This window comes from Amphibalanus amphitrite, unplaced genomic scaffold (genome assembly GCF_019059575.1).
Source record: "Amphibalanus amphitrite isolate SeventyFive unplaced genomic scaffold, NRLGWU_Aamphi_draft 000022F_arrow, whole genome shotgun sequence".
Lineage (NCBI taxonomy): Eukaryota > Metazoa > Arthropoda > Thecostraca > Balanomorpha > Balanidae > Amphibalanus > Amphibalanus amphitrite.
Window position 1 is genome coordinate 958,783 of NW_024881518.1, and position 14,855 is coordinate 973,637.

General features: G+C 49.1%; 1 protein-coding gene across 1 annotated transcript in view; it reads right to left on the bottom strand.

Moving 5' to 3' along the window:
- The window catches only part of LOC122391926, an 85,847-nt gene that overhangs the window by 8,103 nt on the left and 62,889 nt on the right, over nt 1-14,855 (bottom strand). The window contains exon 13 of the mRNA XM_043386271.1: nt 8,854-9,044. Coding sequence (XP_043242206.1) covers nt 8,854-9,044 — 191 coding nt within the window. The remainder of the gene's footprint in view (nt 1-8,853; nt 9,045-14,855) is intronic.

The window sequence follows — 14,855 nt, forward strand, 5'->3', positions numbered from 1 at the left end:
AACTACTGGACCGATTTTGATAATTCTTTCACCATTCAATAGCAGGTAACTTACATAGGTGCCGTTTTTCGTTTTTTGGCGATTGGCTCACTCTGACTGGACCAATCGGACCAAAATGGTCCAGAACCATACACCCACTTAAAAGCAGACGAGCCCATGCTCCGAAACTACTGAACCGATTTCGATGAAACCTTCACCATTAGACGTGCCGTGGTCTGAAACGGTGCCGTTTTTGATAATTTTTTTATTGGTCCACCCTAGGTGTTCCAAATCGGTCCAAAACCGCTAAAATCTGTTGCAGACGAGCCCATGCTCCGAAACTACTGGACCGATGTCGATGAAACCTTCACCATTAGACGCGCCGTGGTCTGAAACGGTGCCGTTTTTGATAATTTTTTGATTGGTCCACCCTAAGTGGTCCAAATCGGTCCAAAACCCCTAAAATCTGTTGCAGACGAGCCCATGCTCCGAAACTACTGGACCGATTTCGATGAAACCTTCACCATTAGACGCGCCGTAGTCTGAAACGGTGCCGTTTTTGATAATTTTTTTTATTGGTCCACCCTAAGTGGTCCAAATCGGTCCAAAACCACTAAAATCTGTTGCAGACGAGCCCATGCTCCGAAACTACTGGACCGATTTCGATGAAACCTTCACTATTAGACGCGCCGAGGTCTGAAACGGTGCCGTTTATGATAATTTTTTGATTGGTCCACCCTAAGTGGTCCAAATCAGTCCAAAACCGCTAAAATCTGTTGCAGACGAGCCCATGCTCCGAAACTACTGGACCGATTTCGATGAAACCTTCACCATTCGACGCGCCGTGGTCTGAAACGGTGCCGTTTTTGACAATTTTTTGATTGGTCCACCCTAAGTGGTCCAAATCGGTCCAAAACCGCAAAAATCTGTTGCAGACGAGCCCATGCTCCGAAACTACTGGACCGATTTCGATGAAACCTTCACCATTAGACGCGCCGTGGTCTGAAACAGTGCCGTTTTTGATAAGCTTTTATTGGTTCACCCTAAGTGGTCCAAATCAGTCCAAAATGCCTAAAACCCGTTTGTACTTTGTCAGAGTCCGGATAGATTTCTGCAGCACAGAGGTGCCCCAAACCCATTGTCATGCATTTTGCTTTCCAAACTAGAGCAAAAATGCATGCTAATTGCGCCTGGGGCACCTCCGCGCTGCGGAAACCAGCTCATCGGTTGACTACGTGAAAACGTATTTTGGGCTGTACTTGAACCGATTTGGACCACTTAGGGTGGACCAATTAAAAAATTATCCAAAAGCGGCACCGTTTCAGACCACGGCGCGTCTAATGGTGAAGGTTTCATCGAAATCGGCCCAGTAGTTTTGGAGCATGGGCTCGTCTGCAACAGATTTTAACGGTTTTGGACCGATTTGGATAACGTAGTGTGGGCCAATCAAAAAATTGTCAAAAACGGCACCGTTTCAGACCACGCCGCGTCTAATGGTGAAGGTTTCATCGAAATCGGTCCAGTAGTTTCGGAGCATGGGCTCGTCTGCAATAGATTTTAGCGGTTTTGGACCGATTTGGACCACTTAGGGTGGACCAATCAAAAAATTATCAAAAACGGCACCAATTCAGACCACGGCGCGTCTAATAGTGAAGGTTCCATCGAAATCGGTCCAGTAGTTTCGGAGCATGGGCTCGTCTGCAACAGATTTTAGGGGTTTTGGACCGATTTAGACCACTTAGGGTGGACCAATCAAAAAATTATCAATAACGGCACCGTTTCAGACCACGGCGCGTCTAATGGTGAAGGTTTCATCGAAATCGGTCCAGTAGTTTCGGAGCATGGGCTCGTCTGCAACAGATTTTAACGGTTTTGGACCGATTTGGACCACTTAGGGTGGACCAATCAAAAAATTATCAAAAACGGCACCGATTCAGACCACGGCGCGTCTAATAGTGAAGGTTTCATCGAAATCGGTCCAGTAGTTTCGGAGCATGGGCTCGTCTGCTTTTAAGGGGGTGTATGGTTCTGGACCATTTTGGTCCGATTGGTCCAGTCAGAGTGAACTAATCGCCAAAAAACGAAAAATGGCACCTATATAAGTTCCCTGCTATTGAATGGTGAAAGAATTATCAAAATCGGTCCAGTAGTTACTGAGCATGGGCTCGTCTGCTAATCTCGTCTGCTTTTTAGACACTCCCTAATCATGTCGCCTTTGAGTAAGGAACAAAAAGCAAAGGTCGTGCAGTTTTACTTGGAGACCAAATCAATCGTCTTAACGCAACGGAAATTTCGGGCCCATTTTCAAACAAGGAAAACTCCAGATAGAAAGACAATACTTCGACTCTGTGAACAGCTCCTGAGAGAGGGATCGGTCGGAAACCTAAACGAGGGTCGGAGTGGAAGAAAGTCTTCTGCTAGAACTTCAGAATTCATCGCAAAAGTCAAGGCGGCTATCAACGACGACCCCTCAAAATCACTGCGAAAGCTCGCACAAGAGGTCAACGGTAGCTACAGCCAGTGGCGTACCCAGGAATTTGCGAAGGACCAGGGCATTGGAAGAGAGGGCGCCAATCAAGGAGGGCGCCAACAACAAGGAGGGCGCCACATATCTGAAACTTGAATGTGTCAGTTATGTTCGTACACGTGCGGAACGAACATAACTGACATTGTACATGCATTGATCAGCCTCAGGCAGCGGTACACGTGCGGTACGAACATAACTCATAACTGCGAACGTGAAAGTGTCGCGGCCGAGCATTCTGGGTGAGTCTGTGGTGCGCGTTGCATCACTGTTCCGTTGCTATTTTGTATTACTGGTGTCATGTGCATTGCTACATTCAATATGATTTCCTCACTGAGAGCCGGCTTTACTCTTATCTATCGGCGCTACTCCGTACTCCGTAGGAGTATCTCCGTCACGTCTGCGGTCGAATATGTAATAGCAATTGTGTTTTTCTTCAAACGCCCTTAAACTGAATCGAAATGTGCTCTCGCAAGACATGTCATCAAATAGCCGATTACAAAAAGCAAAGTATTTTGCTCACAGTGCTATATTATTATTTATTTATTTATTTCACGTCATTGGCTCACTCCACACTTGTGTGGCTATTTTAGTGCCAGAGTCAAATAATAAAATAGTGGTTGTTGGGATGACACACATACATAACATTCATACATACATACATACATACGCCCTCGTTCCCCCACCAATCTCACAACCACACTATCACATAAGTGTCGTCACTAGGCGCCGCTAACGATCGTTCCTTTGTTGCTGCAGCAAATGCCGACGAAGTTCTCTTTTAACCTTCGCCCTGGTGGGGGGGGCCATTTTGGCCCCCCCCTGTGGTTTTTCAGCGATAACTCAGAAACCACTTGAGTTAGCGCCCTGAAACTTTGTATAGCTGTTTATTCAACATTTTTACATCATGTCCTTTTTTGGGGGGTTCGGGTCAGGTCAGGTCAGGTCACAAGGTCACCAAAACTGACACCACCTCTAAAAAAGTTCAAAGCTCTCTCAAAGGCACAGCTTTTATCCGATCGATGTAAAATTTACAGTACTTGAAGATGTCACCCAGCTCTACAAAATGGCTATCTCGGATTTTTTATAAATGTGACCTAAGGTCAGGTCAGGTCATCGCTGCTCCCCATTATAAGTCAATGGGAGAATCGAAAAGTAGTTGTTTTTCAGCTAAATCGGGCGTGATTGTTCCTATATTTCGTTATTGAAGTGTCTTGGGTCAGCAAATCACAGCCCATGTGAAACCATTTGCTTGTGACCTCGCTGAGGTCACGCTAGGTCATCTCCCTGGTCACCAGAGGTCACCAGCGGTTTTTCTGCACTTACTTGTTATTGAATAGAGATAGAGACTCCGTTCGACGTTTATCGTGTTTGTCTCGTCAATGCGGATCGAATGATATGCAGCATGACCTATTTCGGTAAGGTCATGACCTTGACCTGAGGTCAAATTTTCAAAATGACCTTTCGAGGTCAAACTATATATCATTCGACGCGTCTCGACGAGCCAAGCACGATGGTGCATGAATCGTTTCTCTATTTTCTCGTGAATGCATGCTATAGTTAAAAACATTTTCAAAGAAATTTGCCAAGTTGACCTTGCATGACCTCTGTAGGCCAAACCGTTGAGCTGAGGTCAAATCTGACGAACCTTGGCGAAAGAGCTTGAAAAGAGCTATCGATTGCTTTTTTCCGCGGCTCTCTAGCTCTTCTAGTTTCCGAGCTACAGCGGAATATGTCCGGCAACACCGAAAACACTGAAATTTGACCTATGATGACCTCTAGCGACCTCAATATTGACCTTAGCGAAAAAATGACCGAAATACTTTCGAACGTACTTGTTATGGGCTTTCGTTTGCTTTTTTCCGCGTCTTCCTAGCCCTCTTCGTTTTCGAGTTAGACGGGGGGGGGGTCATTTTGGCCCCCCCCACCAGGGCGAAGGTGGCTCAGACCCACACCAGGGCGCGGGTTAAAAGCTCTCATGTCCAGATCACGCATGCTTGGAGGCAGTCGATTAAAAGCCGTTGCTGCAGCGAAAAGGAATCGTCTCCTCCCGGACTCAGACTTTATCATGGGAACATGTAACATGTCGTCCTGCCTCGTAGCTCTTTGGTGTACATGCCGTCTTCGCACAAGATTCTCCGAGAGCAACTCGGGCTGAGCCGTAACCAGCGTGCGTTTTAAGAGCGTCAGCACATGGTACGTATACATGTTGTGCGCCGATAGCCACTCTAAGTCACGCAACACGTCACTCACATGGTCAAACTTCCGTCGCCCCGATATAACACGTGCAGCAAAATTCAACACTTTCTGTAGCCGTGAGGTTTGGGTGACATTGCACGTTCCGTAAACACTAATACAGTAACGAATGAGTGAAATGACTAGACCCTGGACTAGAGTGATGAGTGTCGAATGAGGTAAACTATGTTTGCTGTGACTCAGACCCGTTAAAATGCCAGTACATCGACGGACAACATCATCAATGTGGGCAGAGAACGTCATGCATGGATCAAATATGACACCCAGGTTCCGCACCTCGGGAGAGCCGGAGACAGTGGCGCCCATAAATTTGATGCTAACTGTTGAGAGCTGCCGAAGATTTTGACGGGTGCCGAGAGCTATGAGTTGTGTTTTTTTAGCATTGATTTTCATCCCATTCTTGCCAAACCAGTTTGACAGCTGTGCCAAATTACGTTCCATGGATCCGGTCAGGGCGTCAATGTCTCCGGGTCTCCCGCTAACAAGAACCTGAGTATCGTCCGCATACTGTACAAGTACAAGTACATCAGCCGTTAACGGTTTTTGTTAGGAAAGCAGAAAACAGCCGAAATATCAGACAACTACAAGTACATCATAAAAATTAACGATGTTTATTGTTCTTAATACACCCTGGTTTATTGGCTATAGAAAATAAATGTTGGAAAATGTTGGATATATATTTACAAAATATACCTACCACTAACACCCAGCGACGGACATCTCTCACCTTGGCATATATCCACAAAATATAGCACTATAAACTCCCCACGAGGGACGTCTCACTCCTTAAATGATGCGGCGGTTTCTACGGAACATTTCTCATAAAACTTGCTTCCCACGAGTGACACCTCTCACAGTGACATATATGTTCAAAAATATGAAACTTCCAACTCCCTACGAGGGACTTCTCTCACCATTAGGTGCACATATTTACAAAATGTAACACTTCGCCCTAAATTTGAATTTTGAGCCCGACCCAGCGTCTCGGAAAGCGTCAGCCGACAGCCGTTAACGGTTTTTGTTAGGAAAGCAGAAAACAGCCGAAATATCAGACAACTACAAGTACATCATAAAAATTAACGATGTTTATTGTTCTTAATACACCCTGGTTTATTGGCTATAGAAAATAAATGTTGGATTTAGAAGAAAAAATACAGATAGGTTCAAGTCTTATAACTATAAGAATGTTATAATACTATAATAATAAAATAACTTTATCATCAAGCTATAAGATTAGGAACATGGCCATGGGAGCTATTCAGAGACTAGAGCTGCAGCATTTCTACATATCCCATAACTGACACCATACTCATGAAGTCGGAGGGCGCCTTCTGACCAGAAGCACGCCAGTGAGCCGGGAGGGCGCCCTCTGATCAGAAGCACGTCAGTGTGTCGGTGGGGCGACCTCTGATAACAAGTACCTCACCGGTGAGTCGGAAGGGCGCCTTACGATCAGAAGCACGCCAGTGGGTCAGGAGGGAGCCTTACGATCAGAAGCACGCCGGTGAGTGGAGAGGGCGCCTTCTGAACAGAACCATGCCGGTAAGTCGAGAGGGCGCCCTCTGAGGAGATGCATTCCAAATAGCCGTGAGGGCGCCTTCTGATAAGAAGCATGCTAGTGAGTTGGAGGGCGCCTTCTGGTCAGAAGCACGTCAGTGAGCCGGGAGGGCGCCCTCTGATCAGAAGGACACCAGTGAGCCGGGAAGGTGCCATCATCTAGGAGAGCGCCGCTATCGACTGGAGGAGCGCAAACACTGGACAGAGGGGCGCCGCCATAATCTAGGAGCGCGCCGTTATCGACTGGAGGAGCGCCAACACTGGACAGAGGGGCGCCACCATCGTCTAGGAGGGCACCGCTATCACTGAAGGAGCGCCAAGACTGGACAAAGGGGCGTCGCCGTCATCATCTAGGAGCTCGTCGCTGTCGACTGGAGGGGCGCCAACACTGGACAGAGGGGCGCCCCATCATCTAGAAGCGCGCCGCTATCGACTGGAGGGGCGCCAACTCTGGACAGAGGGGCGCCGCCATCATCTAGGAGCGCACCACTATCGACTGGAGGGGCGCCAACACTGGACAGAAGGGCGCCACCTTCGTCTAGGAGGGCACCCTATCTCTGCAGGAGTGCCAAGACTGGACAGAGGGTTCGCCGTCATCATCTAGGAGCTCGTCGCTGTCAACTGGAGGGGCGCCAACACTGGACAGAGGGGCGCCCCATCATCTAGGAGCGCGTTGCTATCGACTGGAGGAGCGCTAACTCTGGACAGAGGGGCGCCGCCATCATCTAGAAGCGCGCCGCTACCGACTGTAGGAGCGCCAACTCTGGACAGAGGGGCGCCGCCATCATCTAGGAGCGCACCGCTATCGACTGGAGGGGCGCCAACACTGGACAGAGGGGCGCCACCATCGTCTAGGAGGGCGCCGTTATCACCAGAGGAGCCGGAGCGCCAACACTGGACAGAAGGGCGCCACCATCATCTAGGAGGGCACCGCTATCACTGGAGGAGCACCAAGACTGGACAGAGGGTTCGCTGTCATCATCTAGGAGCTCGTCGCTGTCGACTGGAGGGGCGCCAACACAGGACAGAGGGGCGCCACCATCATCTAGGAGCGCGACACTGTCGACTGGAGGGGCGCCAATACTGGACAGAGGGGCGCCGCCATAATCTAGGAGCGCGCTGCTATCGACTGGAGGAGCGCTAACTCTGGACAGAGGGGCGCCGCCATCATCTACATAAGAGCGCGACACTGTCGACTGGAGGGGCGCCAACACTGGACAGAGGGGCGCCACCTGCACCATCATCTAGGAGCGCGACGCTATCGATTGGAGGGGCGCCAATACTGGACAAAGGGGCGCCACCGGCCCACCATATCGTCTAGGAGGGCGCCACTATCACCAGAGGAGCGCCAATACTGGACAGAGGGGCTTCGCCATCAACTAGAAGCGCGCCGCTATCGACTGGAGGAGCGCCAACACTGGACAGAGGGGCGCCAGTCACTGAGGGCGCCGGGGACGATGAGCCAAAGGGACAGGGCATGCACGGAATGTCCTGTATGTGCGTACGCCACTGGCTACAGCTCTGTGTGGCGAATCGCTAGAAAGGACCTTGGACTTACGCCCTATAAATTTACTATTCATCACAAGTTGACATCAAGCGATCAAGAGCAGCGGTCTAGCTTTGCCAGATGGTTTTCTGAAAAGTGCACATCCGATCCAGCCTTTCTGGAGAACATTTGGTTCAGTGATGAAGCGCACTTTCACCTTGATGGCTACGTGAACACCCAGAACTGCAGGATTTGGGCCGCTGAGCGACCTGATATCGTGATGGAAAAGCCACTCCACAGCCAAAAGGTCACGGCGTGGTGCGCTTTCAGCGCCAAAGGCATCATCGGACCCATTTGGTTCCAGAACCAAGACGGATCGACAGCCACCATCACCAAAGAGCGGTACACAACAACGCTCAATCGCTTCTGGAAACGCTTACAAGCTCAACACCAGACACAGCTAAACTTCTTCTGGTTCCAGCAGGACGGTGCGACGCCTCACACCTCCAACATCGCCCTCGAGTGGCTGGAGACGCACTTCTGTGCCCGCGTGATCAGCCGGAAAACGGCGCACCCCTGGCCGGCGCACTCCCCGGATCTAACGCCGCTCGACTTCTACCTCTGGGAGTATCTGAAGAGCCGCGTCTACCAAGGCAGCCCCCAAAACCTCTCAGATCTAAAGGCTGCCATCGGGCGTGAAGTCCGCAGGATTCCTCTTGCCACCTGCGCCCGAGTGGTAGCAGAAGTCAAGCACAGGGCTGATCTGTGCCTGTCGCGAAATGGACGCTATCTGGAGCACGTGCTCCACTGACTGCACCTGTCACGTTATGCCATGCTGGCTGCTTCCAAACAAATCTCCATGAAATGCTGCTCCTTTTGATGCAATAAACATGTGTCTGCGTTACCAAGTTTTTAAATAATTCAGAAAACAAATGTGGGACACTTTTCTGAATCACCCGCTTATCACTCTGGTGCTACTACTCATCTATGAGCTTCCGCCTTCCACCCAATGCGGTGAAACACTCCCATCCACCTCCAGTGTTACACCCACCTGTGACTACGTTATCAGCCAGCGCCGGGGGCTGGCAGCGCTGTTGCTGCGGTCCCCGACAGAAGCGCGTCATCTGCACACTGTCCAGTTGTCGCACCGTGAGCTGCCCGTCCGCGGAGGGCCACACCACGTGCACGGACTCGGTGAAAAACTCGGGAACAGAGCCGTCGTCGGGCTCCGGAGTCGCCGGCCTGTGGACGGGGAACGAGGGTTAGCGAGGGGTTATAGAGGGGTAGAGAGGGATTGAAACGAGGGGTAGAGAGGGATCGAATTTCGAAACGAGGGGTCAAAACGAGCCGGTAGAGAGAAGTTGAAACTAGGGGTAGAGAGGAGTCAAAACAAAGGGTAGAGGCCGAGGGGAATTCACTGGATGCAAGCGGACAACCAACTCAGCTTTGTCATTGGACTGGTTATAAGAAATGGAAACTAATAAAACCCGAAATTGAATATATGCTGCAGAATGCAGCACGCAAATATGTAGTCACGTGTAATGCGCCTGCATGGAATAAAACAACTGTTCAATGGAAAACCAAATACAGGTGTCAGAAATATTGATTTACTGCAATAAGCTTGATATTGTTTTCGGTGCTTGTTTTCGTTCCGCATTTCTGAATATTGCTTTCTGAAATATATCAGAGTACTTTGCGTTGAATTGAGCATTGACTTGCGGTAGGAAATGGGCTATGCATATCAAATAACAAAAGCAGTCCACATGGGGCATAGCATACAGGCATAAAAGAAGGTACGATTGACGAAAAGATCATTCTTTCGACAAATCATACAACGTATCGCAGCTACCAACGTAAACATAGGCCGTTGCTATGTACAGTCTGTCTTAAAAGTACCGCGCAAAGTGACGGTGGATCCATCGAGCTTGACTGAGCAAGGGCCTGCTAAATTTGGGTCACCGAAGCAATTGGCATCCTTGTCCATTCCCTAGGTCAATTGGTCGGTGACTTTTAAATTAAAACAGGCCCTTTCTCGGTCAGGCTTGATGGATCCACCGTCACTTTGCGCGGTACTTTTAAGACAGACTGTACAGCCCTCTGCAAACTGCGTGGTAGGTATTCTTTTTCCGACAAAACCGAGAATAACGCAAATACTATGCTATCGGTCACTCGAAAATCGTAACAGCAAGACGCGCGAAATACCGCACCTTAGATTGGCATTATCATCTTATTCATTTTCCATCCAGTTTGGCAGGAAAACCCAAAAGTTTATATTTGCCCCCAAAACAAACTTTTGCATTTTATTGCCACACAAGCCGTTTACTTTGTTAAGTAATAGATCCAATCGAAGGAGTGGAGCATGGCGCATCTATTTGAAGTGAGTTCCGACCGCCTGTTGACATAGCCTTTGAGTAATTATCGGTTTTGTCGAAAAAAGAATACCTACCACGCAGTCTGCTGAGGGCTGTACAGTCTGTCTTAAAAGTACCGCGCAAAGTGACGGTGGATCCATCAAGCCTGACCGAGGAAAGGCCTGCTATAATTTGAAAGTCACCGAACCAATTGACCTTGGGGAATGGACGAGGATGTTCATTGCTTCGGTGACTCAAATCTAGCAGTCCTTCATCGGTCAGGCTTGATGGATCCACCGCCACTTTGCGCGGTACTTTTAAGACAGACTGTACATACAGTCCACAGCAGAAGTAATGTGGGGTTTCAGTCATGGGTATGTTCTGCTTCTGAAGCTTAGGAGCGATTGATTAACCAGACTACAATGAAACTTTGAATGTAGCTTATATGTATCGTCACCCTTGCAGCTGCAACTTTAGCTATTGACATCTTCTTTCGATCACTCCGCATTAAACAATCGCCAGTCAAAGCCAACCGTTGAGATTGGTAAAACCAGGGCTGCGGAGTCGGAGTCGGAGTCGGAGTTGGAGTCGATCGGAGTCGACAGTTCTGCCCGGAGTCGGAGTCGGAGTCGGAGTCGCCAAAATCTTACCGACTCCGACTCCGGAGTCGGAGTTAACGCTGCATGGCTCAATGTCAATTTGATTTGACGTTGAGCACCTGTTTGATTGACGATACAGCGCTCGAAATTGGATTTTGTCGAAAAAAGGGCATTTTGCCGTTTTGGACGAACGTTTTCAGCGAAAGAAGCAGAAGACGGTGAAGTCCCCAGGGCCTGCTTCTTAATTCTGCATGCTATTTTTAATGCATAATTGCAACGAATAGCCTTGGAACGCACAAGGGATGGTTTCAGGCAAGATAAAAACATCTCCGTTATGAACTTCAATATCATGATATGGATTTTATTAGAACCGTCCGGAGTCGGAGTCAGAGTTGGAGTCGGAGTCGGAGTCGATTTTTGAAGCCGGAGTCGGAGTCGGAGTCGGAGTCACCCTAAAATCCATCGACTCCGCATCCCTGGGTAAAACCCTACATTACTTTAGCGGTGGGCTGTACCTTACTTTAAATAGTAAATGGACAATGTCGACCACGAGATCAAGGTAACCCAATCACCTGTACTCATAACGAGTCACTGCTCCGGCCTCAATCCAGTCTGTGCATCAATAATCCTCCACTGTGGTCTCCCTAACGCGAGAAACGATCCACTCCCAGCCATAGTTTGTTTTAGCACACCCGTTGTCCCCTGTCCCGCCCCGCTGTCTCCAGTTCAGAAGCAGAGCCGGCAGGTTCCGGGAACTGCCTTTCGAGAGTTGGTCCCAAGCACAAGGTTCGGCGGCTTAGCCCCCCGCTAATTATGGTAATCTTCTCATCTCGACTGCGACGATCGCTCATAGTTAGGAAGTCGAGGCGACTGAAATAGTCGACTAACTTCCGACCGTGTGAAGGCGAACTCCAGATGTTCTTAGATTAATTCCGCTGCTGGCTACTTCATAAATAAGTTAGCGTTAAAGTAAGGTGGCTAGGCATTTCATAACTACCTGCGGAGCTTTGATACATGCACTTTGATTTATGAAAACAGATAAAATGAAAAGTCGTCTGATGTCTTCAACCACACTTTCAATGGTGGTGTGAGATTTAACAATTTCAAACGCTTTAGATGATCATTATTACTAAAGACCTTGAATAGTTAACCGAGAAAGGTGAATGTTTACCCCAGGCTCCGACGGGTTAACAGTTTCTATTCCGTGATCAATTTTCGTGCGGAGGTTCCTGGAAAACTTGGGGAAATGATAAACGAATATTTTAAAAGAGACCAATCCTGATATCATTAGGTAATATGTATGTACTTTTGTTTTACCTATGTGGGTCGCAGTTAATCCGTGCTGGACTGGGGAGGGGGCCTCTACAGATCCCTCCCATTTTCTACAAAACCCTCCATTGTCAATGCGTAAAGATGCAACATCTTTTTAAGATGCATTCTAATGGAAATATGGCTTTAGGATGGAAGCCGAAAATTAGCAATTTAAAGTCATATAGCCTCATATGACGACATTAATTTTAGTCATACGTTCCATGCAACATGGACAAAAAAAGAACCGCAAGCCTCCGATCCATGATCCGTGACCCGTTCTATTCCTGGCATCCTCACCCGCGCTCCATATCCGGTCTCCATTAGCGCCTCAGGGGGTTCCCAGAACAGATGGTCTGGCGCCTCCTTCAGCCAAAACCCGACCCGCAAAAAATAAACAGCTCCTTCCGGCCTCTAGCCCGAAAGGCAGCCGAGACGGCTACGTTACATTAGCAGAGCCACTGAGCTGCTGAATCTCACAGCTCAGAGCCGCAGCCGTGGGCAGGGGGGGGGGCTGGTGGTCTGAACCGCGCCGGGGTTGAGGAGAGAGAAGGGAGAAAGGAAGGAGCCAGCGAGAGAAAGTAAAGGATGAAATCAATAGTCAATGTGTTAAAGGCAATGTAGTATCGTGATGTGGTGTGAGGAAGGAGAGGGGGGAGAGAGAGAGAGAGAGAGAGAGAGAGAGAGAGAGAGAGAGAGAGAGAGAGAGAGAGAGAGAGAGAGAGAGAGAGAGAGAGAGAGAGAGAGAGAGAGAGAGAGAGAGAGAGAGAGAGAGAGAGAGAGAGAGAGAGAGAGAGAGAGAGAGAGAGAGAGAGAGAGAGAGAGAGAGAGAGAGAGAGAGAGAGAGAGAGAGAGAGAGAGAGAGGAGAGAGAGAGAGAGAGAGAGAGAGAGAGAGAGAGAGAGAGAGAGAGAGAGAGAGAGAGAGAGAGAGAGAGAGAGAGAGAGAGAGAGAGAGAGAGAGAGAGAGAGAGAGAGAGAGAGAGAGAGAGAGAGAGAGAGAGCATAAAACATAGGGTATTAGTGGCGAAGTCCGTCAGGCTAACTTTATTTAGCCGTGTTCGGAAAACACGTCGAGAAAATAGAGCCACACTGTCGAGCTGTTACAGCCCCACAGCCCTGGAGCTGCCACAGCCACACAACACAGGAGGTCCCAGACGCGGCTCGGAAACTACCACCACAGGGACCGCCTCTGGCGGAGCGAAGGCTGATGAAGCAAGAAAATTCGCGCAATTTGACAGTTACTGGCAGCGAAACGCAAGTTTCTAACTAGTCTAAATGATATTTTGCAAATGTAAACGAACTTTATGGACAGATAAAAAGTCATGCAGTGCAATCCTCAGGAAATTTTCAAAAACCTACAGGATAAAGGCAGTGGAGACTATCGAAATAGGAATGTATGTATGTATGTATTGATCTAAAATCCATCCACATAACATGGTTTTTCAGGATTCAGCGTCATGCACAATACAGTAAAATGCAAGAAGGCAATAGGCACTGGCAGATAAAATAAGACAACTAATTGCACTAAAACCGGAATAAAACACAGCACCCCAAGATCTCAGGCTTCGCTGGCCGCCACTGCGCGGCGAAACGCAGTCAGCGTGGGCTGCTCCCTTAAGGAATAAACTTAATTAGAATAGTTGAATAGGAGGATCATAAACCATTCACCACCGCCAACTAGGGTGAAATTAAATTGTGACCTTGACATTTTCAATCCACTCACTCCGATTTCCTCCACCAGTATAACGCCTTTTGGGGCGACTAACGGAGCGAGCGAGAGGGTGAGCCTTGCACGTGCGAAATTTCGAGGGGGTACCTCCAGCTGACTTGTGCACGGCACCCTACTAACCGGTCTCTAGCGATGTGCCAAATTTGAGCACAATCGGCCCAGCCGTTCTCGAGATCTGGAAGCGGCACCCTGCACGTGCGCACGTGCAAAATGGGTCCCAACTGACTTTTGCACGGCACCCTACTAACCGGTCCCTAACCATGTACCAAATTTGAGCGCCATCGGTCCAGCCGTTCTCGAGATCTGGAATCGACCCCTGCACGTGCGCACGTGCAGCAGCACCCCAACTCTGGCACATGGATATGCATTGCCTAGTGGGTGCCTACCTACATGCCAACTTTCAGCACAATCGGCCAAGTAGTTACCGAGATATTGCAACAATTACAAAAGTGACAACTCTTCGTTTTGCACGTGGCACGTGCATAAGGGGTTACCCACATGCATCGGGAATAGTCCAATACTTGGTAGAAGGAATGAAGCTACCCTACAAAAATTACTGCGTGTAAATCGGTCAAGTGGTTGCTGAGATATAAGCCTCGCAAAAGCGTGACCACGGCCGGCCGGCCGGCCGGCCGCTCATACTCAGAAATTTCCGTTAATCTAAGGAAAGACTACGCTCGCTTCGCTCGCTCCGTAATCAAACCAGTATAACGCCTTTGGGGCGACTAACGGAGCGAGCGAGAGGGTGAGCCTTGCACGTGCGAAATTTCGAGGGGGTACCTCCAGTTGACTTGTGCACGGCACCCTACTAACCGGTCTCTAGCGATGTGCCGAATTTGAGCACAATCGGCCCAGCCGTTCTCGAGATCTGGAAGCAGCACCCTGCACGTGCGCACGTGCAAAATGGGTCCCAACTGACTTTTGCACGGCACCCTACTAACCGGTCCCTAACCATGTACCAAATTTGAGCGCCATCGGTCCAGCCGTTCTCGAGATCTGGAATCGACCCCTGCACGTGCGCACGTGCAGCAGCACCCCAACTCTGGCACATGGATATGCATTGCC